Source organism: Pezoporus wallicus, unplaced genomic scaffold, assembly GCF_028554395.1.
Source record: "Pezoporus wallicus isolate ANWC-B61680 ecotype Strahan unplaced genomic scaffold, APGP_CSIRO_Pwel_v1 contig_8376, whole genome shotgun sequence".
Lineage (NCBI taxonomy): Eukaryota > Metazoa > Chordata > Aves > Psittaciformes > Psittacidae > Pezoporus > Pezoporus wallicus.
In genome coordinates this window covers 236,676-264,133 of record NW_026641603.1, presented here as the reverse complement: position 1 = coordinate 264,133, position 27,458 = coordinate 236,676, and the positions used below count along the sequence as shown (strand labels likewise).

At 57.2% G+C, this 27,458-nt stretch overlaps 1 protein-coding gene across 19 annotated transcripts in view; it reads left to right on the top strand.

Annotated features, from left to right (window-relative positions):
• Positions 1–12,879: 12,879 nt before the first annotated feature.
• The window catches only part of TCF3 (transcription factor 3), a 69,385-nt gene continuing 54,806 nt past the window's right edge, over positions 12,880–27,458 (top strand). For 7 of the 19 annotated variants that reach the window (XM_057424571.1, XM_057424563.1, XM_057424561.1 and 4 more), the window contains exons 1-3: positions 12,883–13,270; positions 15,368–15,475; positions 24,910–24,982. In XM_057424571.1, coding sequence (XP_057280554.1) covers positions 15,395–15,475; positions 24,910–24,982 — 154 coding nt within the window. In that variant the 5' untranslated portion in view covers positions 12,883–13,270; positions 15,368–15,394. Of the gene's footprint in view, positions 13,271–14,006; positions 14,031–15,367; positions 15,476–24,909; positions 24,983–27,458 lie in introns of those variants that run through there. The other 12 variants (XM_057424570.1, XM_057424554.1, XM_057424566.1 and 9 more) reach the window with 4 other exon arrangements.

The window sequence follows — 27,458 nt, the reverse complement described above, 5'->3', positions numbered from 1 at the left end:
TGCTTGCATCAAGCTGGTTGTAGGCAGGGTCCTGGTTCCACCCTCTGGATGTGGGGAGCCCCCCTGCAAGAAAAGACCACGCATTTCAATCAGAAGCTGGGGTTTTTCCCTCTCCTTCTTTTATTTTCAGCACCCCCAAATGTTTTCATGGAGATGCTGACCAAAAGGCTTCTTGGGAGCTTATGGTTTGCCACGAGAAAAGATCATTGTTTAAACCCAAGAGGCCTGGTGAAGAATCACAGAGCCCCAGTCTGGTTGGGGCTGGAAGGGATCTTAAACCTCACCCAGTTCCAGCCCCTGCCACAGGCAGGGACCCCTTCCACTGGAGCAGCTTGCTCCAAGCCCCTGTGTCCAACCTGCCCTTGAACACTGCCAGGGATGGGGCAGCCACAGCTTCTCTGGGCACCCTGTGCCAGTGCCTCAGCACCCTCCCAGGGAAGAGCTTCTGCCTCAGAGCTCATCTCAGTCTCCCCTCGGGCAGGTTAAAGCCATTCCCCTTGGCCTGTCCCTTCATCCCTTGCCCAAAGCCCCTCTCCAGGTTTCCCGTAGGGAACGCAGCTACAGATGCTCTTGCAGAGCACCCAGTGGCGCTGCCCTGCAGCAGAGCCACGCTTCGGGCACACGAGGTTTCCTCAGGAACCAGAGGTCCCCAGGGAGGAGCTGCAAAGCCCCAGGATCCCCACAACCCTTCCCTGCCCCGCTGGCGTCCCCCATTCCCAGGGCAGGATTTGAGCCGGGGTCCCCGCGGACCCCTCTCAGCATCACCAGCTGCCTTCCAGCAGCCCCCGAAGGGCAGCGCGGCCCCGGCAGCGCTGTCAGCCGGGCTCTACGTCTTCCATTAATTCACTTCACACTGTCCATATTGATCGGCTCTACTCTCTGCCCGGCTCTCCCCCACTCCCCCCAACCTCCGCAGCCTCCCTCCCCCCCGCCGGCTGCTGCACCGCTGGGCAGCCCGGCCTGCATGCTGCATGATCCATACAAACTCACTTACTCAGGGAAATCAATGGGCTCCAAAGAGCACACGCAGCAAGGCGAGGAGTCTGTCTGGGGATCGACCGCACAACAAGGAGACACAGAGAGCAGCAGCCTGCACCCCGCTGCCACCCCCACCGCAGCCCCCCCCTCCCTGCGCCCCACCGCTCCCCTGCGCCATGGGGTGATGGTGCTCGGCGGTGCGGTGAAGCATCCTCCCCTTCCGACAAAGCGGGGTGGCTGGGATGTGGTGTTTCATTGAGGGTGGGTGCAGGGAGTCTGGTGACGGGGGGGTGCCCCCAAAACCTGCTATGCAAAGAGAAAGCACATCCCCCTTTCGCACTGCAGGCAGCGCAAGCTCCTGTATCCCTCCTTTGGTCCTTTCCAGCTTCAGACAAGTCACTCTGCATCCGTGCCTCAGTTTCCCCATGTTTAACTAATGAGGTGCCTCCCTACCAGCTGGTTTTGCAGTGAGGGTTGGCCCTTTTCTGCCCGGCTGCTCGGGTTTGTGGCCAGGCCCGTTCACAGCAGCGCTAAGTGGTGCTGGGCTGAGGAGAGACCTAAAATCGAGCTCTTTTACCCCCTTTCAGGTCACCAGCAGCCCTGTTTGCTCAGGGAAGCAGTCACCACTGCACCAGCCGTGCGCTGGGGTGATTAATAAATCCTGCCAGAAGAGCTGCTGCTGTGCTGAGTTCGCCCATCAAGGAAGGAAATCTTTATTTATATATATTCTATAAACTAATTTTTGCATCATTGCAATAAATCCATCTTCCAGCCGTCAGCTACAATCTGCCTTTGTTGCCGTTCACGTGCGGCTCCGGGCGGGATGCTCGGGATGGAGGGGGGGGAGCTGGAGCATCCCGGCACTGTGGGTCTTGGCAGGGATTCACCAGGGCGTCCCGTTGGGGTTGGAGCCAAAATGGGAGCCTGGGGCAACGTTAAGAGGGAGAAAAAAAGCAACTCCTGGCACCCAGCTCCCACCCTGCTGCTCCGTCCTGCCTCAGCGGAGGGATGGAGGGGCCCCAGGAGCGCGCAGGGACCGGGATGTCACAGCACTTAGGACCCGGGACCCTCACTGGGAGGAGCCGGAAAGGCCCCCAGGCGGTGCTGTCAACCCAGTACCGGTAAATGCAGGCACTGCCCCACCCGGCAGAGGCGGGGAGGGGGGGGGGAGCCTTTTCCCAGCAGCCCCCCTCTCCGAGGTGAGTGTGGTTGTGAGCTGGAGACGCTGTGTCTGTCCTCCGCAGGCTCCAGCCCCACACCGGAGCAGGGGGGGGGGATCATGGTGGTCAGCAGCAGAGCTCCAGGGATGGCCATTGCCCCCTCCCAAAGCCACCCTCATTCCCCCCCCCCCCAAGTTCTGGGCTGCCTGTTGGGGGTCAGTTTGGGAGTCAGGAGGTGGTAATGCAGGGTCCAGCTCTGCGCAACCTCCGATGGTACCTGGCGGCTTGATTCGGGCTGCATCCCTGTGCTAAGGAGCATCTCGACGTGGGAGGTGGCTGATGTCCAGGTTCCTTCCTGGCTGGTGTCCCAGGCATCCTCCAGGCATGGTCCCATTTGCCCTGCCAGGCTGGGGGATCCTCCAAGGAGCAGGATCCCGTTTAGGACAAGCCTTTGGTGCCCCATTCCATCCCCAGACTCATCCCAGCACGGCCCGGAGCCAGCAGCAGCAGAACAAATGCAGCCAAGTGCCCGGGAAGCGCAGGCAGGAGGTGATCCCACTGGGGAGATGAGTCTGCTGGGCCTCAGCCAGCTCAGGAGGTCCCACAGCCGTGGCTCCCAGCCCAGGGATGTATCAGAGAATCATGGAATGCTTTGGGTTGGGAGGGACCTTAAAGCACATCCAGTTCCAAGCTCCTGCCACGGGCAGGGACCTGCATGGGGACGGGGATGCAGGAGGGTGAGGAAGGCTCCGAGCAGCGAGCTGGAGGAAGGCTGCCGTCAGCTTCCTACTGGGAGAGCTGAGCTCTCCGCAGGGTGTTTTCCCCATTGCTGGAAGCACATGGCTGCTGCCTCCCTCTTCCCTTGGGTATGGGGCAAGAGGAGGATGGCTGCTGAGGCACAGCGAAGGCCCCAGCCCCTTCCTGCACCCTCTCCGGTGGGACGTGGGAATGTCGGTGGGACCAGGCTTACCGGCATGGGCAGGGAGGTTGGGAAGGGGCAGCCCCTGGCTGCTAGTGCAGCACAGACACCCTCCCCGCAGCCTCAGACCCCCCCACCAGGCACCCTAGGACCCCAAGTCCCCGCAGAGGGGCTCATCTCAGGGTGTCTCTATGGGGTGAGACTGGGACTTGCCTTTGGAACAACCCCTTTGTGTCAGTTTTATACCGTTGGTCGTCCCCCCCACCCCCGTTTTGTCCCGTTTCATCCCGTTTCCAGCCCTGGCACTGCTTATGTCAGTGAAGGGCTCTGTGCATAGCAATGAGATTGATTGACCCCAGCGACCCCAGCCAGGGCCAGGGCTCCCTCCAGGGCACCCGGGTCACCGGCTGCTGACCATCACTGGTTGCCACGGTGACACTCGCGGTCCCTAGGGATGCATGGGGGGCTCCAGGATGCAGGGGGTGCAGGGGCAGGGCAGTGTGTCAGGAATGCAGCAGCAGTGGGATGCTGCTGGCTTGGGGAGGGCAAGGGGTGGATTTGGAGCCTGGGTTCACCACAAGGGAGACGTCCCTTCCAAGGGGAGTAGGACAGGGAATGCCAGGGGGTGCCAGGAGTGGTGTGCTCCCTGGGGAAACTGAGGCACAGTGGGATGCCTGATGCAGCAGGAATCCAGGAGGGCCAGCTCTGGGTGAAGAGGTGTGGGGTGGAAGGGTGCAGGATGTAGAATGGAGGGATGGAGGGTACAGGATGAGGGATGGGGGTGCAGGATGAGGGATGGGAGGTGCAGGATGAGCAATGGGGATGCAGGATGGAGGATCGGGGCTGCAGGAGAAGGGATGCAGGTGCAGGATGAAGGGATGGAGGTGCAGGATGGAGGATTGGGGGTGCAGGATGAAGGGATGGGGGTGCAGGATGAAGGGATGGGGGTGCAGGATGAGGGATGGGGGTGCAGGATGGAGGATTGGGGTGCAGGATGGAGGGATGGGGATGCAGGATGAACGGATGGGGGTGCAGGATGAAGGGATGCAGGTGCAGGATGAAGGGATGGGGATGCAGGATGAAGGGATGGGGGTGCAGGATGGAGGGATGGGGGTGCAGGATGGAGGGATGGGGGTGCAGGATGGAGGGATGGGGGTGCAGGATGGAGGGATGGGTGTGCAGGATGGAGGGATGGGGATGCAGGATGAAGGGATGGGGATGCAGGATGGAGGGATGCAGGTGCAGGATGAAGGGATGGGGATGCAGGATGGAGGGACGGGGATGCAGGATGAAGGGATGGGGGTGCAGGATGAAGGGATGGGGGTGCAGGATGAGGGATGCGGATGCAGGATGAGGGATGCGGATGCAGGATGGAGGGATGCAGGTGCAGGATGAAGAGATGGGAATGCAGGATGGAGGGATGCAGGTGCAGGATGAAGGGATGGGGATGCAGGATGAAGGGATGGGGATGCAGGATGGAGGGATGCAGGTGCAGGATGAAGGGATGGGGATGCAGGATGGAGGGATGCAGGTGCAGGATGAAGGGATGGGGATGCAGGATGGAGGGATGGGGATGCAGGATGAAGGGATGGGGGTGCAGGTTGAAGGGATGGGGGTGCAGGATGGAGGGATGGAGATGCAGGATGAAGGGATGGGGGTGCAGCATGAGGGATGCGGATGCAGGATGGAGGGATGCAGGTGCAGGATGAAGGGATGGGGATGCAGGATGAAGGGATGGGGATGCAGGATGGAGGGATGCAGGTGCAGGATGAAGGGATGGGGATGCAAGATGGAGGGATGCAGGTGCAGGATGAAGGGATGGGGATGCAGGATGGAGGGATGCAGGTGCAGGATGGGGGATGCGGATGCAGGAAGCGGATCCGCTCGGGTACCCCCATTCCCGGTCTCTGGCGCCCCCTGCCGCTCAGTCCCGGCCCTGCCCCCTCGCGCCGCTCGGGAGCTCCCGGGGCCAGCACCGACCGCTGTGACCCCGCGGCCTTCATCGCGACCTTTGACCCCGTGACCTTTGTCCACGACCTTTGACCTTTGTCACATGACCATTGGCTTTTTTACATCATGAGCAGCGGCCTCTGATGGGGTGACCACTGACTTCTGCTCCATCGACCTTTGACCCTTTGCCATCTGACCTTAGACCTTATGACCTTTGACTTCTGCCCATGTGGCAGTTTCCCATCAGTCCCATGATCCTTTATTCCACTGAACAGGTGATGTTTGACCTCTTGCGACTTTTGACCTCGGGTCACGTGATCTTTGACCTCTGACCCCATTGCCCTTGACCCAGTGGCCTTTACCCGTTACGCCTTCGCGTCATTCGCCTTCTGACCTCATAACCTTTGACCCCGGCGTGACCTTTGCGGTTCTGCACCCTCTGACCCCGTGACCGCTGTGCCCTTTCACCACGTGACTGAGGAGCCCAGGAGGGGAGCAGGATGGGTGCTGAGCCCCAGCCGTGCCCCCCGGCACTGACCCCACAGTCCCAGTGCTACCGGGTCCATTTGATGGCGGAGCCTGAGGGCCTCAGGGCACTTCCTCACCGTCACCACGGCCAGGTCCCAGTCCGGCCCCGGCAAACGCTGTCAGCCCCATCCCTGGCGCACTCACGGCATTGCCGGGGCTGCGGGAAGGTTGCAGGAGGCGATGGTTGAGAGGGGAGCCCCACTGGTGGCTTGTAAACAGCACCCCCACCCCCCCAGCATCCCGGCCACCTCCCCCTCAGTGGCTGAGGTCACATCCTGCTGCCTGCATCGCGCTGGTACCCAAGCCCAGGGGGCCCTGGAGCAGGGAGGGAAACCGCAGAGCATCAGAGGCAGGGCTGGGGGGGGGGGGGGGGATGTGCCCCCCATGCAGCTCTGCCTGCACCTGAGAAGTGGCAACTCTCGACAGCAAAGATGAGCCAAGTGCAATGAGCGCCTTGAATGGGGAGCACTGCAGGGCAAGGAGCTTTCCTGAGCTGCCCATCCCTGGCTCCTGCAGTTGCTCCGAGGAAAAAGCCCAGTATTTAGGTTGAAAAGCTGGAAGGAAAGGGAAGCAGTGAGCTATAAACCAGGGTGACATCGGAGCAGGTGAGATCGGCTTCAAACCTTAACACGGGAGATTCAGGTTGGATGTAAGGAATTAGTTGTTTATAATGAGGGTGCTGAGGCGCTGGCACAGGGTGCCCAGAGAAGCTGTGGCTGCCCCATCCCTGGCAGTGTTCAAGGGCAGGTTGGACACAGGGGCTTGGAGCAAGCTGCTCCAGTGGAAGGGGTCCCTGCCCGTGGCAGGGGTTGGAGCTGGAGGAGCTTTAAGGTCCCTTCCAACCCAAGCCAGGCTGGGATTTATGGTTCTACACCTTTTACATCCCACCTGCCCACCCCATAGCACCCACTGAGCACCTCCAGGCCTGGAGCGCAGCTGGGTTTAGCTTCAGCCCTCAGGATGACACCAGCATCTCAACCTCCCCTTCCCAGGATGCTGCGGATGGAGGAGGGCTGCAGGGCTGGGAGCAAGCCCTGTTCCCCTGGATTGATCCAGGGCAAAGCTGGTTGCCAGCTCAGTGCCCGGAGCACAGTGATGAGGCAGGAGCAGGGGAAGCCAAGGCACTTGGCACTTGTTTAGCTTGAGCACAGCTTGATGTAGAGATAAGATAAAGGTCCCTGGTGACTGCCAAGTTAAACTGAGGTCACCGCACACCCAGGCAGGTGAATGTGGCCCCGCAGCCCCAGGTCACACACACACAGCCCCAGGCACGGTTTCCCTTCAGACAGGTCCATGTCCTCCTGCCCAGTCTGATGGACTCATGGAATAGTTTGGGTTGGAAAGGACCTTAAGGCTCATCCAGTCCAACCGGGTGCAGGGAGCAGGGACATCCTCAGCTAGATCAGGTTGCCTGGCCCTGGATGTCTCCAGGGATGGGGCATCCCTTCCTGCACAGCACCCAGCAGCCTGCAGGGCTGAAGCAGGGCTGGGGGTTTCCAAGCCACTTCTTAAGACCACAGACTCACAGAACCCCAGCCTGCTTTGGGTTGGAAGGGACCTTAAAGCTCACCCAGTTCCAACTGCAGAGATGGGGCTCGGCTGCACAAGTGGGGGTTCAGGCCCCCTCCTGCCCTTTCGCCCCCCAAAGGTGAGGGTTTTCCTCCTTCCTGATCCCCCCCCCAATCCCCTGCCCTGGAGCTTTCTGGAGACCTCAAAGAAGGAGAAAACACCGGGATGTCCGGGATCCGAGCTGGAGGAGAGCTTGGAGCCTGGGAACAAAAGGCACCTCCAGGCTTTAATAGGGGTTAAAAGCCCCTCCAGCACCCCAGGGCCTCCTCTCCCCCCCCAAGGACAGTCCCGCAGCCCCCGGATGTGGGTTGCCAGGGAGTGGGGAGGGGATGCAGGAGGGGGGGCACTGCAGGGGGATCACAGCGGATCCGCACAGGAGACGCCTGACAGATGGGGCTGCCCCAGATTTCACCGTTAATCTGGCTTCCTGTGCCATTACCCTCCCCCCCCCCCCCCCCACCAGCCCACCTCCCCCCTGCCATGGGGACGGGTGGCAGGGCCCTGCAGGGACACAGGCAGCAATGGGGGGGAGGTTCATAGGGGTCCCCAGCCTACGGCAGTGCGGCCGGGAGCCAGAGTCACAGCACCCTGCTCCATCCCAAATGTCCCTGACACTTGGGCACTGCTGGAATCATAGAAGCAGGGTGGAAAAGACCATCAAGAGCATCAAATCCAACTGTGCCCAGCACTGCCAAGGCCAACCCTGCCCCATGGCACTGAGGCCTCGTCTCCACACTGTGTGAACACTTGCAGGGATGGTGACTGCAGCCCTGCCCTGGGCAGCCTGTTCCAATGCCTGAGCACCCTCTGGGGCAGGAATTGTTCCTCAGTTCCATCTAAACCTGCCCTGGTGCAGCTTGAGGCCAACCCCTGGGTGCCCACAGATATTCTTTCTCCCCCCTGACTGGCAAACTCCCTGCGGCCACAGCCATGGGGAGATGGGGTTTGCTGCTCTATCATTTCACGTGCATCTCCTCAGCCTCCTCCTCCTCTGGTCTCCCTTAAGCCACCTTTGGATGTTGCCCCATCTCCCCTCTGTGCCCCACTGCTCCCTAAAGACCCTGGAAAGCTGCAGCTGTGGGGGGGGGCATGCTGGGGGGGGACCCAGCTTCAGCTGCACCACAGGCACCCACAGACACGCTGCGGGCATTTTGGGTGCTCTCCCATGGAACATGCACCCTGGGGTGATGCCCCCTCAGCAGCAGCCTCTGCCCTGCCCTATGGCTGGGACAGGGCACAGGGGATGCTCTGCTCCCCTTGAGGAGCCTTCTCTTCTCCAGGCTGCCCCAGCCCAGCTCTCTCAGCCTGGCTCCAGAGCAGAGCTGCTCCAGCCCTCGCAGCATCTCCATGGCCTCCTCTGGCCTCGCTCCAGCAGCTCCACATCCCTCTTGTGCTGCTGCCCCAGAGCTGGACCAGGACCGCAGGGGGGGGTCTCCCCGCAGCACAGCGGAGATGATGCTGAAACCTGACGTTGTATCTCGAAACCCACCAAGGGAAGAAGTGTGGAGTGTGGGTAGGGAAGGGAAATCCCCCGCCTGGTCCCACCTGTGCCCTCTCCTTCCCCCGCAGCAAGGGCACAGAGGCCACCACAGTCCTCAGGGGCTGGAGCAGCTCCGCTTTGGGGCACGGGTGCAAACTGCAAGGCTCTGAGCCTCAGCCACCGCGGTGATGCATTTGACTGTTTAGCCTGAAGAAACGGGAGCCGAGCCCCGTTAAAGGGACACGTCCAGCCCAGCTCCAAAGCCCAGCTCAGCCAGGCAAAACCCTGCCATCTACTCTCGTTCCTTCTTCACTGGGCTGAGTGGAGGGGGACTTTTGCAGCTGGCAGGGGTACATTGGGAGTCCTTTGGATGCGTTCTGCCACTTCCCTTCTCCACTGGCAAGGTTTGACAACCGCCCCCAGATCCTGCTGCTTTCACCTGTGAAGAGGTGCTGGATGCCCCATCTGGCATCCAGGACAGCACCTATGGGGCAAGGCTCCCATCCCTGTCCCCTGCTCTGCACCCAACTCCCGTAGCAGCTATTTCTTCTCCTCCACCTCCCTTGGCCTTTGCACCTTACTCCTTCCCTCTTTTCCCTCCCCTCCTTCCCTTGGGCTCCCTCCTTGTGCCTCTGCCCAGGCCACGGCTGTCTGCACCACTGGGGATCAGGTCATTTCCCAGCAGCATCTCCTACATCCCCCATCAACCTTCTCCCACCCAGGAGCCATCTCAGCCAACCCCAACCTTCATCCCTGCCTCCTGGTGATGGAAGACAGTTGTGTGTCCCCCCCCAGCCACCCCAGGAGATGCCCCTACACCTCAGAGGAGATGCTAAGATGGTTTTTGGGTGCGGAGGTGCCTTTTGTTTCCATTCAGAGGAGATTCCCCAGCACACAAACATACTGAGGGTTTCCTGTTGGTAGGCGGTTGCTACCCTGGGCTGTGGGCTGCAGGATACCATGTTGCTCCTCTGAGACACCAGCCCAAGGGCTTCCTCATGATCCCTGCTCGGTTTTGGTTGATTTTAAGGCAGTTTAAGGCAAGGTTTTCAGACTTCTCCATATTCCCTGGGCAGAATCGCACTGCCCAGGGGTACAAAAGCATCTCCAGCCCTTGAGGTGCCATGGGGACTGAATCCTGCTGCCAAGGGAATAAAGAGCATCCTTGACTGGACATTAGGAAGAAGCTCTTCCCTGGGAGGGTGCTGAGGCGCTGGCACAGGGTGCCCAGAGAAGCTGTGGCTGCCCCATCCCTGGCAGTGTTCAAGGCCAGGTTGGAGGGGTCCTCCCTTGAACACTGCCAGGGATGGGGCAGCCACAGCTTCTCTGGGCACCCTGTGCCAGGGTGTCTCCCGGAGCTGTGCCAAAGGCTGGTCCCTGTGTGTCAGCCCCTGCAGGCTGGGATGGATTTGGATCTGTGACTCCAAACTGCCCCACAGGAGATCCCAACTACTCGGCTGATGGCATTATAACAGTGGGGGCAGCTGGGGGGCCACCACTCGTAACAAACAGCACCCAAAGGGAGGATGGTGGACAAAGCTAATGATGCTTTCAAGGAGCTGCTGGTGGCACGTGCTTCCCCTCTGATCCAGGAAGCATCTGAGCACAGGGACAAGCACCACCCTGCAACGGGGCTGGGAGCTGGAGGGTGCCCCACTGCGTTGCAAGGGTGGCCAGGAAGGAGTGGACACCCTTGGAGGAGAATGGGACAGCGTGGCCAAAGGGTCCATGGCTGCTGGCTGGGCTGTTTGGAGAGCACAAGCCAAGTCTTGCTCCCACTGAGAGCCCATGGCCGGGGTTGACTGGCTGCTGCACCGTCAACAGGCTGGGGGAAAGCTGGGGACAAAGTGTCTGAAACGGGAGAGATGGGCGGGTTTTAAAACCAGAACAACACAAAACAACCAAAAAGAGAGACTTCTGGGGCCTTTTTTTCCCTCTGTCCCTGGTGTTGTTGTTGTCCATAAGAAAATTAAACCCCCATTTCCAGCCGAGGCCACTTGTTTTAAATTTCCTGGCTAAAGTGATGTAACAGCTGTGCGTGATGCAATGCCATGTGGAATGCATCATTCAGGAAACCAACAACAAAACTGCCTTTCTGGCCAAACGCTCAGCACATCCCCTTCCCCCAGCCCCGGTTCAGGGGGTCCAGCACCCCCAAAAGTCTGCCCTGGGCATCCCCGATGCTCCTGCGGGACCTGGCTCTGGGTGCCTGCTGCCTGCGGGAGGGCAGCAAGGGGCAATGGGGGGACAATGGGAGGCAGGACCTGGCTCTGTGCTGGCTGAGCTGCGGGGCTTTTCTTAATTAAAACGTTTCTCATCTTCTACCCCCTTTCCCCCCCACCACCCAGTTTTGTCCTTCCCTGGGGCCTCCCTGTGATGGCTGCAGCAGCCAAATGGTGCTGATGGATTCAGCCATCCCCCATGTACCCCCAAGCATCGCTGGAGGGATGTGGGGGGCTCCTTTTCTAACCCCCCCCCCCCCCCCATGGCTTCAAAGTCTGGAAGGGCTTATCCTCACCCTGCTGCAGGGAAAAATAAACTCTCTGGGATGTCCATGGCTGTCCCTTTGTCCTGTTCCACCCCTCCAGCACCACCACTGCCCTGTGCCCAGTGCCAACGCTGCTCCCTTGGGAACCCAACCTGCTTTGAAACGGGGCTGGCCAGAAAGGGAAGAAAAAGAGGAGAAAGGGAAAAGGGAGGGGGGGCGGGGGGGGGGGGAATAGGAAAAAAAACCAAACCCAAAACCAAACAAAACAAGGTTGCAGTGGGAAATCAGAAGTCAGAGCTGAGGCATTTCGGCAGCCGGGGCTGGAATGTCTGACTCACACTGTGACTAAATGCAAATATGAACTCAAACGTGCTCCTTAAAGCTGCTGGGATGCAGCACGAAGCCCCAAGCTCCCATCACCCTCCTCACCCTGGGACTCCCGGCAAGGTGCCCTCATGGCACAGTGGCTCCGGGGACAGCACAGAATCATCATGGGATGGTTTGGGTTGGAAGGGACTTTAAAGCTCATGCAGTCCCAGCCCCTGCCGTGGGCAGGGACACCTCTCATCTCATCTCAGTCTCCCCTCTGGCAGGTTAAAGCCATTCTTGTCCCAACAGGCCCTTTTTAAAAGTCCCTTGGCTGTTGCATGTAACGCAGCCAACATCCTTCAGCTTTGCCTCCAGGGCTGCTCACTGTCCCCTTCCCAGGGTTCTTTCCCATCCCATCCCATCCCATCCCCAAACTCCAGCAGCTCCAGCCCTGGCACTGGATGAGCTTTAAGGTCCCTTCCAACCCGAACCATTCCATGATTCTATGATTCTTCCCAGGTGATGTTTTAAAGACCTATGGAATGAGGGTTTTTTTTACCATGGGGGAAGCAGCTTCCCCCCCCAGCACCGGTGAACCGGGTGCCCCATGGCACGTTACACAAGGTGCCAGGGCTTGGCCGGGCGGCACCTTTGATTCAAAGCACCCGCCGGCTGGCTTCCAAGCGCCGGCTCCAGCTTGGAAGTTAAACGGGGCGGGTAAACAGGCGGAAAGATGTGAGGATCTGGATATAACCCATGGACGTTGCAGCACGATGCCCTCTGTGCTGCGGGGCCCGCCGAGGCTTCGCAGCAGGTGTCAACGCCCCGAGACCTCGCAGCGCTTCCCGATAGGGGCGAGAGGCTGCATCGTGTCGGGGGTCGCGACGTCCCCAGCACCGTGGAGGCCCCACGCGGAGCCACCCCAAAGAGCAGCACCGAGGGCGCGTCCGGTTGCGGGGCGGCTGCAGCCGGGTGCGGGCTCCCGGAGCCCCGCAGGACCCAGAGCAGCTCCCGCACTCCCGGGGCCGCCCCGTCGGGGAAGCGGCGGACGTGCGGCCGCCCACCGGCCTCCGCCGCGCTCGGTGGGCGGGGACGGAAAAGGAGCGCGTTCTGATTGGCAGCGCCACTTGCCACTCGGAGCGGTGGAGCCCTTCTATTGGACGACACTCCGAGACCTTATCAGTCCATCACCGGAGCTCCCGTGTCGTCAAGGCCCTCTCGCCCCGCCCCTTCAACAGCGCATTTACCCGGTCTCCTCCGCCAGAAAATATAGTCCTGCATTTCGGGGGTGCCTCCCCCGCACCCCACCCTCTGCGCTGCCACAGGGGCTCGTCCCTCCGCGGTACCAGCCGCCCGCCATTCCCTCGACGGCAGCGGGGTGAGTGCGTGTGTGAGACAGCGCCCCCCATCACCTGCGGGCGGCGGAGGGATACTGCGCGGAGGGAGGTGAGCCGCCCCGCCGGGGCGGGGCGTGAGGGCGTGAGGCGAAGGGGTGGTGCGGGGGGTGGCAGCGTCGCGTTTCGCCCCGCCGCCGCCGCTGCCGCGGGGGGACCATGCGGAGGCAGCGGGGCCGGCGAGCGCAGCAACAGCAGCGGGAGGCGGAGCGGCGGTAGCAGCAGCAGCAGCAGCAGCGTTAGGACCCGGGGCGGGGCGCGGGGCGGGCCGGGGCGATCGCGCCGCTTCTTCGCGATATTCTATCCGCCGGCGGTGCGAGAACAATAGGATCCGCCGCCCGCCCGCCCGCCCGCCCGCCGGCCCTGGGCGCCGCGGCCGCCGCCCCCAGCACAACACGGCCCGGCCCGGCCCGGCCCGGCCTGCCATAAGCGCGGGACCTTCATGCGCTTCCCCTGCCCCGCACGCACGGGGGGCGCGCGCCTGCCCCGGAACAGGTAAAAAAAACCCCAATTAAATAATAAAAAAAATATATACATTAATAACAATTATAATAAAGTGATAAAATCCGGACGAGCTTCCCCCGGTCCCGGAGCCGCTCAGGGGATGGGACTTCACCCGCTGTTTCCCTCCCCATTCCCTTCCCGGCGGGGACTGCCCCGGGTTCGGCTCCATTGTCCCTCAGTAAAGTTTGCCGGGGCCGGGCAGCGCGGGCCCTTGGGGGTCCCCACACGCGGAGGGGGGGTATCTGGAAGCGTGTGTGTGTGGGTCTCGAAGAGTGGGGTCGGGGATCGGGTCCCCCCCTTCGCACATTGCTCTGTGTATGTGTGGGTCGGTCGCCGGGCGTTCAGCGAACTTCATCTCCCCCCCCCTCCCTCCACCTCCATCCAGCTCCGGTCTGGGCGGCTGCAAAAGTTGCGGGAGCAACCGGGGGGTGCTCCGGGCTCCCCCCGCGGCGGGGAGCGGGGCTGCGGGATAGGGGCGGCCGCTGGGACATCCGCCCCCCGCCTCCCTTCCCAACCCCACCTCAGCCCAGGCCGCGCTTGGAGCGGAGGCGGAGGGGGGGGGGGGGAAACAAGGCGGCCGGGCCTTTGTCCGAGGCGAGAAGGTGCCGCTGGGCCCCGCTGGAGGAAACCCGAGCGGGACGGGGGGGAGAGGAGCCGCCGACATCTGCTGCGCGTTAGCCCGGCCGCGGCGGGGCCTGGCCGGGGCTTTGTGCGCCCGGGCCGGGAGGTAAAAACGAGGGGCGGGGAGAACGTATGTATGTGTGTGTACATCTTATCTATCTATCTTATCTATCTATCTATCTGTCTATCTCTATTTAAATACCGGACTGAACATACGGGGTGAGGAAGTATTGTTGGAAGTTTGGCGAGCTCGGCACCGGCTGCCGGTCGCCCCGAGGGCTCTGCGGTGTTTTGCGGGGGTCTAACAAGGACATGGGGGTGTCCCCCGGCCGCCCAGCACCGGGGTTGGGGTTGTGTATAGGGTGCTTTAGAAGCGATTTGACTGTGGATGCCACTGAAAAGAACTGAAAAATAAGATAAAATACCCCCCCACACACACACGCACACACCCCGGGTGGGTTTTGTAGTGGCAAACGGGATTTCTACACTCGGGGCTGGTTGCTGCTTTGGTTTAGGAACGTCATTGAAATGTGGTGGAGTCTGAAACCCACAAACGCGTTGGATAGCGTGGAGTTTTCTGCTTTTTCCTTAAAGCTTATGATTGAGGAGTTAAATTTATTGGCCAGCTGCTCTTTGTAGCTATGAATGAGGTCCTGAAAAGCACACCCCCCCCCCCCCCAAAAGGAATCTTTTGTCTCATCCCAAGCCTCCCTCCTGAAGAACTGTTTTTCTATCAGTGGCCCAAAAGCTCACAATCTTCCTTTAAGAAAAAAAAACAGAACCCAAATAAACCAAAAAGAATCAGTAAAATTAGGAAGAATATTTCCCTATCTTGCCAGGTTGCCTGGAGGGCTCTTTATTTTTTTATGCCAAGTCCTTCTGAAAACAAACTTGCCTTTTTTATTTTATTCTTCCCAGTCACTTTTTGGGGGGAGCAGAGAGGTTTCAGCTCTCAGCCCCCGACTTTAGCCCCTGAGCAAGCAGCTGCAGGTGCTCAGCCACCCGAAGGAAAGAGGCCCAAGATCAGACCTTTTTCTTTTGGCTTTTTAAGCAAAACTAAGCAAGGACAAGGGGGGGGGGGGGGGGGGAAGGAGGAGGGAGCCGAGCCAGACAAGCGCCTGAGTGATAACTTGCCTGAACCCTTTGATAAATGAGTTGACTCTTCCCCCCCCCCTTATTCCCCCCCCCCCCCTTCATTCGCCACACGCCAGGAACAGAATTGGCCCTGAACTAGTGGAATTGGCAGCAAAAAAACTAACATCCAAGTGTGTCTGCTCAATGGAGCGCTTGTTCCTGCCTCTGGGTGCTGTGCGAGGACTCCGGCTGGCTGCTGGAGCCGCGCAAAAGGGTTTTTCTTTGCTCGCCCCTTTCTCTCTTGCTCCGTCTTTTTAAAATATTCATCAATGGGGTGGGTAGTTTGCTGTAGTCATTAAAATATCTCCTTCCCCTCCCCCTCGCTTGCTCTAGGACTGCCACTGTTGAGTCTGTGGGAGTATGAATCAGCAGCAGCAGCAGCAGAGAATGGCTGCAGTTGGGACAGACAAAGAGCTCAGTGACCTGCTGGACTTCAGTATGGTGAGTGGGGAAGGGGGGGCGGCTGGAAAGGCCCCGGGGTTTGCGGGTGTGGAGTGTTTTGGAGCTGCAGAAGGGAGGAAATGTGAGCCTGTAAATTGGACATGATGGGTTTCAGATGTGCGGTGTTTGTGTGCGTGCACATGTGCTGCAACTTGTTTATTTTCAAGTTAAGGCAAAGCCTCTACCCCTCTTCTCCCCCGCCTCCGCCCCATCCCTTCCCCTCAAACATAGATTGTTTCCTTGCAGGGAGCACAGAGAGGTGGGTTGGGGGTGGATTGGGTTTGGTTTGTTGTTTTTTTTTTATTTTATTTTTTTGGGGGGTGTTTTTTTTTTGCGTTTTTTTTTGGATGGGAAAGTCTGGAGAAATACAAGGGAGTTGTGTGTTCTCTGTTTAAATGCTCACTGCAGAATGGGCTGGCTGACTCTTGCTGAAGCCCTGCAAAGATGCAACTTCAGTAGCTGATTAATCAAGCCTTTTTCCTCTCCCCAGTATTAAACGTTTGCTCCCACAGGTTATTTTGTCACAGTTTGAAACGTGTCCAAGCTCTCCAGCACATTATTTTTGCAGGAGTTGAACACTTGTGTTCCCCACGCTCTGCTCTTCTCTGTCCTGGAAACCTTTAGCTGTATTTAGGAGCTGTTTATTTTCAATGAAAGGGGACCTAAGGATCCCCTCAGCAGGAAGAGCAGCTCGGAGGGAGAAGTCCCTTCCAGTCATGGCAGAGTGAGGGTTAGTCCTCGGCACATCCGTCTGTGCTGCCATCCAGGGCTGGCGATGTGCCACTCCATGTACGCTCTGCACTTGCTGCACCGGTGCTGGCTGTTGTTGGCAGGTGACTTGTGGAGGGGTGAGCTTGTGTTCAAAGGCAAATAACTTTCTGTTGGATTCCTCTGCCCTGTGCTGCGCCCTCATGGCACTTGGAGCGTGTGTCTTGCTTTTTAGATAAGCAAATGTGCTGCTAAGATAGAAAAACAGCTCCACGAGGAGCTGGCAGTCCAAACAAGCCGACTGTGTGCTGGGCTGCATCCCCAGAGCGTGAGCAGCAGGTCGAGGGAGGGGATTCACCCCTTCTGCTGCACTCTGGGGTGCCCCCCCCCCCCGCGGTACTGCCTCCAGTTCTGGGGCAACATCACAAGAGGGATGTGGGACTGTTGGAGTGAGTCCAGAGGAGGCCATGGAGATGCTGCGAGGGCTGGGGCAGCTCTGCTCTGGAGCCAGGCTGAGAGAGCTGGGCTGGGGCAGCCTGGAGAAGAGAAGGCTCCTCAAGGGGAGACCTGAGAGCAGCTCCAGTGCCTGAAGGGGCTGCAGGGAACCTGGAGAGGGGCTTGGGACAAGGGATGTAGGGACAGGCCAAGGGGAATGGCTTGAACCTGCCCCAGGGGAGACTGAGATGAGCTCTTAGGCAGAAGCTCTTCCCTGGGAGGGTGCTGAGGCGCTGTCCCAGGGTGCCCAGAGACGCTGTGGCTGCCCCATCCCTGGCAGTGTTCAAGGGCGGGTTGGACACAGGGGCTTGGAGCAAGCTGCTCCAGTGGAAGGGGTCCCTGCCCATGGCAGGGGTTGGAGCTGAAGGAGCTTTGAGGTCCCTTCCAACACAACCCAGGCTGGGTTTCTAGCAATGAGTGTCACCTCTGTGACATGGGGCTGTTCCGGCTCACCCAGACTATGGCCCTGCTGGGGTGATTTTTTTGCCCCTTGGAGAAGAAGAGAGTAAAGGTGGAAAGTGGTGTCAGAACGAGGGACAGCTGCTGTCCTGGTACCTCTTATTCCTGTGGCAAGTGCCACACCTGTGCACTCAGGATTAGCTATGGGAAATAAACACTTTTATACAGCTGGGGCTTGTATCTGTCCTCTCAGGACTCTGTTCTGGGTATGGGGGTCTCATTCCCCCAAAGAACAATTCTGCAAGGAGAGAGGCCCTTTTCTCCCAGTTTCATGCTCTTGTTGGGGGGCTGGTTCTGTTAAATGACCAGTGATGTATTTTCACAGGAGTATGTTTTATAGTTGGTAGGGGGACTGCAATACCCCTGTGTTTAAAGGCAGGAATCTGTTCGGTGCTCACCGTGGAGCAGTGTTTGTGGTTGTTTGTCCCTCTCTCATCTCAGAGGTCCTGGGTTTGGAGGAGTGCTGAAGCTTTCCATCTCCTGCATCCGAGAGCTGCAGGTTTTCAACCGCAGTTTGGGTCAGTAACCCATCGGCTGCTCTCTGGCCAGGGCTGCAGTGGCTCCTGCTTTGCTTTTTCTCCCCCCCTTAGAAAGAAACCAAATCCCACTCAGTGTTTAGAGCTTAAAAAACCAAGACCTTCTTTTCAAATTTAACAGACCATCCTCATTTGCATGCTCAGAGATGTATTCCCTTGAGGGCTCCTGACCTGCTCTCTTTGTACACGAATGTTTTTGTTCTTGGAGATGAATCTACACCGAGTGGGTTGATTTTGGGTTCAAGTCCAATGCTGTCACACTGGTGTAACCCTGGGAATGACCAGAGCCTGGTCTGTGTCCGTGTCTGTTGGTGCATTCAGCAGCAGCACTCCGGGCAGCTGCTCGCAGGATCAGGGCCTGCAAATGTCATTTGCCAGCAAATGATTCTAAGCCATTCCCTCCAGAATACGTTGGCCAATGGGCTCCAACGCAGTCTGGATTTGAGCCAGATCTGTTTCACAAACCCTCATCTCTGCACACCCTTCTCCTGAGTTTGCATAAAGGGAATATTAACATTTCTCCTGAAGGATGAGTAGCTGAAGCAGAAAGCTTCCTAGCTAGATGGTCTTCAACCTGGCATCTCAAGCTCGCTGCGCTCTGTGTGGGGCTGTCAAAGAGACTGTGCTATGGGTTGTTCTCCCCCTTGGCTTTTTGACCACAAAGCTTGCTCATTCGAGTATATTTATATTTTTATTTGAATAGGATAGGTTTGAATAGCCAGGTTTAAGAAACAACAGAAAAAACAGAGTTTGGTATTAAAATAGCCAGGTTGGACGAGGTTGGAGCAAGCTACTGTAGTGGAAGGTGTCCCTGCCCATGGCAGGGGGTTGGAACTGGATAAGGTTTAAGGTCCCTTCTAACCCAGACCAAACTGTGATGCTATGAATAAGCAGGAGTGGAACATCAGTCCATTAAGGAATAAGAAGATGGGAGCAATGGCTAGGCAGAGATTTGCAGCAGGTGGAAGCATTTGCTTCAGATCAGTATTTTGAATTCTAGGGGAAATGTGTTCAACCCCAGTAACCTGAGGTCCAGCTCTGCTCTAGGCTTTGCTGTGCACTGGGTGAATTTTGAGGTCTGGCCCTAATGGGGTAGCAGAGTCAGGTGGGAGTTTGCAGGGTCAGTAAATGGCAGGGTTGTGTGAGATGCTATTAATTGGGCCTTACAGTCCTGAAAAAGAAAGACTCGTGCCTTCTGTAATAAATAAATACCTCGGATAGTTATTGATCTGCAAAATGCTTGCCCAAAGCTTTGGGCTTAATGTAATTTAGCACTAAGAGTGAAAATCAAAGGAATCTCTAAGGTGCACCTAAGTGAGCCAGAGGCAACCACCCAGCTCTGCAGTCTAATGGCTGCTTTGGGGTGTGCACAGCAGCGTGCTTGTGTCTACCTCAGAACAAATTGCCCTTTATAATTGCCCCAAAGTACAGGTAATTTATAAGCTTTCTTTCACCACTTCTTCCTGGCAGTAGTCCAGGATGGGCTTGCAAATCTGGAGGAGAGCTTTCAAGAAAGCATCCTGCCTGTAGATTTGGGTTGCCAGCTTAACCTGTTCATTAGGCTTCGGTTTTGGTGCGTTACTCTTTGCCCTGTGGTTGGCAGGCTTTGCAGCTCACGGCACAGGCTGCCTGTGGCTAGAGCTGCCCTTGGCCTGTGCTGTCAGGAGGTGCTCGCCTGTGAGGGCTCATGCTGTGGTCACCTGCACCAGTATGGTACTGCAGTCCTGCATCCAGCTCTGGGGCAGCAGCATGGAGGCCATGGAGATGCTGCAAGGGATGCAGCAGCTCTGCTCTGGAGCCAGGCTGGGAGAGCTGGGCTGGGTGAGCCTGGGGAAGAGAAGGCTCCTGAAGGGGAAACCTTAGAGCAGCTCCAGTGGCAAATGGGCCAACAAGAAAGCTGGAGAGGGGCTTTGGACAAGGGCCTGTAGGGACAGGCCAAGGGGAATGGCTTTAACCTGCCCGAGGGGAGACTGAGATGAGCTCTTAGGCAGAAGCTCTTCCCTGGGAGGGTGCTGAGGCGCTGGCACAGGGTGCCCAGAGAAGCTGTGGCTGCCCCATCCCTGGCAGTGTTCAAGGCTAGTTTGGACACAGGGGCTTGGAGCAAGCTGCTCCAGTGGAAGGGGTCCCTGCCCGTGGCAGGGGTTGGAGCTGGAGGAGCTTTAAGGTCCCTTCCAGCCCAAAGCAGTGTGTGCCTTTTATGACTCGCTATGGTTATTCTGTGCATCATCTCAGCTGTTCCATGCTGCCAGGGTTGGTGTGCTGTGGGAAGGTGCAGGCAGGTATCCTGGCTGGGCTGGTGTGTTTGTAGGGCAGGGGCACTCCATGCCATGGGGAGAGGCAGAATGGAGCAGGCAGGAGGCACACAGACAGGGCTGGGGGCCTGTCCATGCCGCAGAGCATGCCTGCCAAGCTGCATAGAGGCAGGCGGCTGCGTGCCAGCCTGGGTCTCTGGCAGAAGTGAAATGCTGTTAACAGCCATGATTATTAGCAGAGTATTAACCATATGCTGCGGGGATGCTGGTTGTCAGGGTGGGTTCTTAGCTCGCCGAGTTGTTGCAGGGTGGGCAGGGGCTTGAGCAGTCACACAGGACCTGCCGTCTGATGTCTCTGCAAGTGACTGCTCTCATTGCGTGCCAGCCCTCGTGGCTCCAGCCAGTGAACTGGGGGTGAAAGCCAAGCTGTTACCGGCTTGAGCAAGCTCCTTCTGCCCGCACCGCTGCTGCTTCTGATGTGCTGGAGAATGCTGAAGCTGTGCCCCACAATAAAATTCACTTTTGTTTAGTGTGAAGCAGTCGTGAAGTTTGCCCTCACACCGCAGTGGGTGTTTGGGGCTGTAGTCAGGAAGGTCCGTCTTAAATGAACATGTATGAAGCAGCCTGTTGGCAGTGTTGATGGAGTCACATTCCCTCCTCTCCCCATATTAAGAGCTGGATACTTTCCATGCTGCAAAATGGATTTCAAGTTTTGAGTTGAGGCCGGAGGTTGGTCTGGGTTGGAGTTCATAAGGTGGAAGAGTAGGCAAAGTGGAAAGAGCTATTTTCACATTTGAAAGCACTGAGGCACTGATAGAGCTGCACAGTAAACAAGATGCTCCTTGATATTGTTACTTGTGTCTGGCAAATTCCCTTTCCTCCTTATGAGTTTCCTGTTGGAAGTGTGGGGTCTCTCAGCTGTAACCTGCCCAGTGGTGGACGTTTGGATCTTCCCATGCACTGGATTTGCATCTCTTAGCCTGGGAGAAATGGAGGGAGAAGATTTTGGGAAAGGTGGAAACCGAGCTACAAGGGTCTGCAGAAGTTGTCAGCTCTCAGGGAAGCTGGAGATGGGACTTGAGAAACCAAATACATCAACTTAAGATAGGGGCTTTTACATAACCCTTTAAATCTCCGTTATTGAAATCCAACAGAGGCCGAGTAATGACCCAATTACAGCTCTTCAAACGCTTATGCCTGGGTCCCTCCTCAACGCCTGGGTCCGTCTGTGCCAGCTCCAGTTCCTCCCCTCCCTCCCCCTCCCCACATTTCTTTTCAAAGCAGCCTTTAAAAGCAGAAAGGAAATCTGCAGTGGGTGGGTGAACTTTGCCTGCGAGCATGACTCGTGTGGGGCTCCTGCAGGCAGCACACCCTGACGGCTTCAGCCCACACCCCAGTGGAAAAACAACCTGGCAGCAACCAAAAGCCACCAAAACAGTACCCGGAGTTGGCGAGTGATGTGTGTATTGAGGGGGAACCCCGGGGCTCCCCCTCGCCCGCATCACCCTGCTTTAGCATCCCCGCTTGCCTTGGTGTGGGAAGGGGTCTGTGCCTCCGCAGTCCCGAGGGCAGGGAGAGCAGGAAGGGGTTGCATCAGTCTCGAAACCTGTCTCTGAGCAGGCAGAGGTGGGGAGGGAACCCCAGCAGCATCCCCAGTGTGGGGGTGTGCTGGGGATTGCCCAAGGCCTGGGGGGGACACCCAACCCACCACCTCTTTTGCAGAAATAGAAAGCACTTATTGCACAATGGAACAAGGTTGTTCATTTGCTCCGCTCATGTTTGCTGCTCAGACCTTGGGGTTTTTTTAGCATCAGCGAGCATTTAACAGAAATGCTGTGAGAAAGAGCCAGCAGTGCTTTCCTTTTGCCTTTTTTTTTTGTTGTTGTTGCGGTTGTTGTCATCGTTGATTTTTGCTGCTTGGTACCATTATGTTCATGCATCTCATTCTTCCCCCACTTGCATGTGCAGAAATGCCTCTTGCTATTGGGAAAGGGGGTTTCTAACCACTTAACTGGATCCCAGACTGAGTTGGGTTGGAAGGGACCTTAAAGCTCCTCCAGCTCCAACCCCTGCCACGGGCAGGGACCCCTTCCACTGGAGCAGCTTGCTCCAAGCCCCTGTGTCCAACCTGGCCTTGAACACTGCCAGGGATGGGGCAGCCACGGCTTCCCTGGGCACCCTGTGCCAGCGCCTCAGCATCCTCACAGGGAAGAGCTTCTGCCTAAGAGCTCATCTCAGTCTCCCCTCTGGCAGGTTCAAGCCATTCCCCTTGGCCTGTCCCTACAGGCCCTTGTCCAAAGCCCCTCTCCAGCTTTCTTGTTGGCCCGTTTGGCACTGGGAGCTGCTCTAAGGCCTCTGGGCATCCTATGCCAGTGCCTCACCACCCTCATAGCTTTTTCCCTTAGTCCTCTTCCCTACCTCAGGAGGAGGGAGCGTGCACCAGCCGGGTGGGCTCAGCCATGAAACAGCCATTTTTAGTCCTTTTGGATCTGTTTGCAAAGAGCAACACTGTCTTCCAAGGGCAGGGGATGGGGAAGGGAGGCCAGGACAAACCTGCGGTGTTGCAGAGGGAGGCAGGCTGCAAGTGTTTTGTGCTGCCGGGCTTTGGTTTTGTTTTCTAGCCCGATTTCCTGAGGAAACATGATGTATTTGATGGTGGGGCTGCTCACCCATCCCAAGTGCCTCCGGAGCCCACCCCGGGTGGGCAACAGCTTCTTGGGGGTGCAGCAGGACCCTCCCCATGGTGCATGTTCAGAGGCACTGTTGCAAGGCTCCCTGTAGGAGGGTGCAGGGAGAGGTGGGTTATGCCAGGGGTGAAGCTGCAGGAGGGCTGGTGTCTGCAGGCTGGTGCTTGGTTGTCCACGCAGGCTGCTACTTCAACGCTGTTCACACCTTCTTTAGGTACCCATCTCTCTCATAGACATAATGTGCCTCTGTGCATGGATCTGTGCAATCCCAAACTTGTGCCCTTGGTGTTGAATGGCACTTGGTTCCTTAACTGCTCTCTTTGCATCCCTGCCACATTTCACTGTTGTTTTTTGGGCTGGTTTTTCTTTTTCCTCCGCAGCATTTGTGAAAACAAAGCTGGGCAGACGGTTTCGCACAGAGGAATGTTTCTGACCGCAGCCAGACATCAGCTATGTCAGGGCATGAAACGCTGCCTTTCTGTAGGCTCTTGTGCCATGGCATTGTTTAATCTTCAAAGCATTAAACTTTTGAGTAGTTCAGAAATTGCAAAGCTAAAAATAATAAAAATTCAAATGACTTGGTGGTAAAAGTATCTTGAGTAGTAAAAGGATATTAAAATGTTAATTCCCTAAGCGTTTTCCCACCAGTTGTTTTATTGGCTGCAGCTCCATTTGTGTGGGGAAGAATTAGTTTTCTGCAGCGTGCAGGTGCATATAAATTTTTAAATAACAGCTTCTGAAAGCCTCCCAACATATATTGCAAATATTTATACAGGTATTTTTGAGGAAGCTCCCTGGCAGGAGGAGCAGCAGTTTGTTGTGATACTGAAGCTGCAGCAGTAGAGCAAGCAAGTAGCTGCAGTGACTGATACTGTAAAATACCCTGGTCTTCCTAATTGTGAGTTAAATACCTTTGCTCTTGGTGCAGCTTCTCCCACTGGACCCCAGGGCTGTGTTGGGTCATGGGTCTTCTGGGCCCCCCAGAGCACCAGGGGTGGAAACTGTTTTGTGAGGCTGGGGGGGTTCTTTCTGCTGGGCTGCACCCACAGAGCGTGAGCAGCAGGTGGAGCGAGGGGATTCTCCCGCTCTGCTTTGATCTGGGGAGACCCCACCCCCTGCAGTCCTGATCCAGCTCTGGGGCAGCAGCACAAGAGGGACCTGGAGCTGCTGGAGCAAGGCCAGAGGAGGCCACGGAGATGCTGTGAGGGCTGGAGCAGCTCTGCTCTAGAGCCAGGCTGAGAGAGCTGGGCTGGGGTAGCCTGGAGAAGAGAAGGCTCCTCAAGGGGAGACCTGAGAGCAGCTCCAGTGCCTGAAGGGGCTGCAGGAAACCTGGAGAGGGGCTTGGGACAAGGGCCTGTAGGGACAGGCCAAGGGGAATGGCTTGAACCTGCCCGAGGGGAGACTGAGATGGACTCTTAGGCAGAAGCTCTTCCCTGGGAGGGTGCTGAGGCACTGTCCCAGGGTGCCCAGAGAAGCTGTGGTTGCCCCATCCCTGGCAGTGTTCAAGGCCAGGCTGGACACAGGGGCTTGGAGCAAGCTGCTCCAGTGGAAGGGTTCCCTGCCCATGGCAGGGGTTGGAGCTGGATGAGCTTCAAGGTCTCTTCCAACCCAAACCAGCCTGGGATTCTATGATTCCCTCTGGAGCTGGTGTGAGGCTTCCTGCACCAGGGTTGAGCATCACTGGAGTCTGTGGCTTAGTCATCTCTGGCTGTACCAGTCGGAGCCCCCAGGCAGCCCACGTCCTCCCTGGGCACATTGCCATTGATGGGCTTGGGGAACACAGGAGACACAGAATGAGACCTGGACCACTGGGGGTGCTGGGGTGGTGTTCAAGGTTAGAGCAAGCTTTGCTGGGTGCTCTGGTCTCAGGGGGGGGTGCTGTCATTTCCTGCTATCTTTTTGTTAATGGAGTCGCCCTTTCTCCATGGCCCCGTGGGCACCTTGTATTGTGGACCATGGGGAATGAGTTAGGGAAGAAACTGTTGGTTTTGACCACAGCAGTGCTGCCTCTTGGATGGTTTTTGGTTGCACCTAAGGAATCAGACACACTGTGTACACAGGAGTTCATGCACGTAGGAATGTGTGTGTATGTTAGTGCACAGCTGTGCTGCTCTCTTGTCCTCCTGCAGCTGATCTATGTAGCAGGGACACAAGGAAAGTGTTTTGCATCGATAAAGTGCTTCTCTCCCCTCTTTCCTCCCCTCCACCTACCCAGTCTGACCCCCTTTGCAGCAGCACGGTAAACCTAACATGCTGAAGTCTCTTTTCCCTTCTCTCTCATCTTCTTGTTTTTCTAGATGTTTCCTCTGCCGGTGGCTAATGGAAAAAACAGACCCACGACCCTAGCGAGCACTCAGTTTGGAGGATCAGGTACTGTCATCTGAATTGTTTTTTACTTAACACCATAATGTTTCTTGCAGTAAATTTGCGTTGCTTCCAGAGACCCCAAAGGAGGGGTGTCTGTAGTTTTGTGTTACGTATTTTTTCTGGTGGTGATCTGCTAGTATTTCTCTGGGTGATTTCCTTGTTACTCCATGTGTCTGTGGGTAGGCAAAGCTGTTCTTGCTGATCTGTCTCCAGAAATCAGTACCTGGTTTGAAGGTTGTTGTGTTGCAGCAACCTGGGAGCAGGCAGGCAGTGCTGGTCTCTGAGGTTGCTTAGATGAACGTGTGTCTGCACATGTACTCCCAGAGTTTTGCTGTTCATCACTGAAGGTGTGTTGGTAGTCGTTAATTCCTGGGGCTCAGCTGCCCAAAAAGAAACTGATGGAGTTTGGATGTCTGCTCTGTTCAACCCCACCAGCAGCTCCCTGTTGTTGGGTGGGATCTCAGTGTTCCCGAAGAGGCCTGGCCAGATGCCTCTAGCTTCCTGCTGTTGGGTGGGATCCTGGCATTCCCAAAGGGACCTTTGCAGAGCCTTCCTGGCCAGATGCCTCCAGCCAGCATGGCTGTCCTGAGGAGGCAGGCAGCAGGGATGGCTGGAGCTGATTCACCAGCCTCCAAGCTGGACCCCACTGTGGTTTTGGGGTGCTCTTGACCAGAGCCTCACCTATCATGCCCTGCCCCTGAAGCCGGCAGCTCACCCGGCTCCCAGAAGTGCTGAGTGGCCCCATCTCTGCCAGCCAGGATCACAGAATCACAGACTGGGATGGGAGGGACCCTAAAGCTCATCCAGTTCCAACCTCTGCCGGAGGCTTCTTCCACTAGATGCGGATGCTGAGGAGGGACCAGGGGTGAAAACATCAAAGGGCTTTGGGAGCAGGGAGGAGTGGGCTGGTGATGCAGCTGTGATAGGAGATTCTCTGAAGGGCCCATGGCTTCAGATATCTGATGGGGAGAGGCAGCACTGGTTGATTTGAGGCTGAAGCAGAGAATTCCTCACCCGGGGAATGGCAGGATGATGCCATGCCCTGCCAGGCTTTTGCTGCCCAGGAAGCTGCTCTGTGCAGGGCATCTGGCATGCAGGAAGTTCAGGTAATTTGCCCTTCTTGCTGAAACATGCTGATGCTTTATGGATGGTTAAAACATGACCTTCTCTACCCTGGGCTGACATAAACTGTCCAGGGTAACTCCTGGCCATGTGGAATGGCCATGCCCTCACAGCAGGAGGCTTCCTGGGAACCTGGGTGGGATTTCTGGATAGCAGCTTTGGTGGCACGGGATGCTGTGGGCAGCTCTCAGGGAAACCTGCAGAAGCTGCACAGGAGGAGAGTTCTCTGCCCTGCCCTGCTTCTGCCTGGTTTTGCCCAGGGAAATCTGATGCTTTCAGACTACACTATTTAGCTGCATGTCAAGATGGTTTCGAGCAAACATTTTTACATGGAGGGAAGCTGTTGAGTGGATGCTGGGGGAAATTCAAGAGCAGAAAACTTTTGGGTTACCCCAGATGGAAGCTGATCTCTCCAGTGTTTCTGTGTGTGACTTCTGCTGTTAAAATAATCCACAAAATACGTGCTGCCTGCTAGGGAGAGAATAGGCATGGAGCAGCTTGCATTAATTCATTTCCTGCTTGGGGGCTGGCTTGGCTGTTGGGTTTCTAATGCTGGCCAGTGAGGAGCGGCTGCGAGCAGGGCTCTGGTGCAGCCAGCGCAGCGACCAGACCTCCCTCCGATGGCCGTGCAGCAGCCAAAATGACACAAAATCTTTTATTCTCTGTCTCTACCCCCCCCCCCTTTTTTTTTCTTTCGGGTGACTGAAAGGTAATGTTGACACCACCCTTCCTCTGGGCTGCTGCTTTTTGAGTCTGGCTGCGAGCAGTTCATAAAGAGAGGACCGGTATTATACAACTGCTCTGAAGGCAGTTGCACAATCACTGCTGTCCCAGTCTCAGGGCTCTGCGGCGGCTCTTTCGTCCTGCTGTGGGCATCCTGGGTTAGAGATGGTTAGGCCGAGGGGAATGGCTTTAACCTGCCCGAGGGGAGACTGAGATGAGCTCTTAGGCAGAAGCTCTTCCCTGGGAGGGTGCTGAGGCGCTGGCACAGGGTGCCCAGAGAAGCTGTGGCTGCCCCATCCCTGGCAGTGTTCAAGGGCAGGTTGGACACAGGGGCTTGGAGCAAGCTGCTCCAGTGGAAGGGGTCTCTGCCCGTGGCAGGGGTTGGAACTGGATGAGCTTTAAGGGTCCTTTCCAACCCAAACCAGTTTGGGATTCTACGAGTCTAAGCCTTTTGCTCCAGCAGCGCAGTTACCCCTTGGCCAGTCATCCTTGGCCTGCGCTTCGTAGAGCAGGGGGCATGTTTCATTTGCGTGTTGGCTTTGTGACTTCTCTCTGGTCCTCAGAGAGGGTTTTTTGGGTGGGATGAATCACTGCAATAAGATGGTAACAACATGTGCCATGCACAGCGTGCACT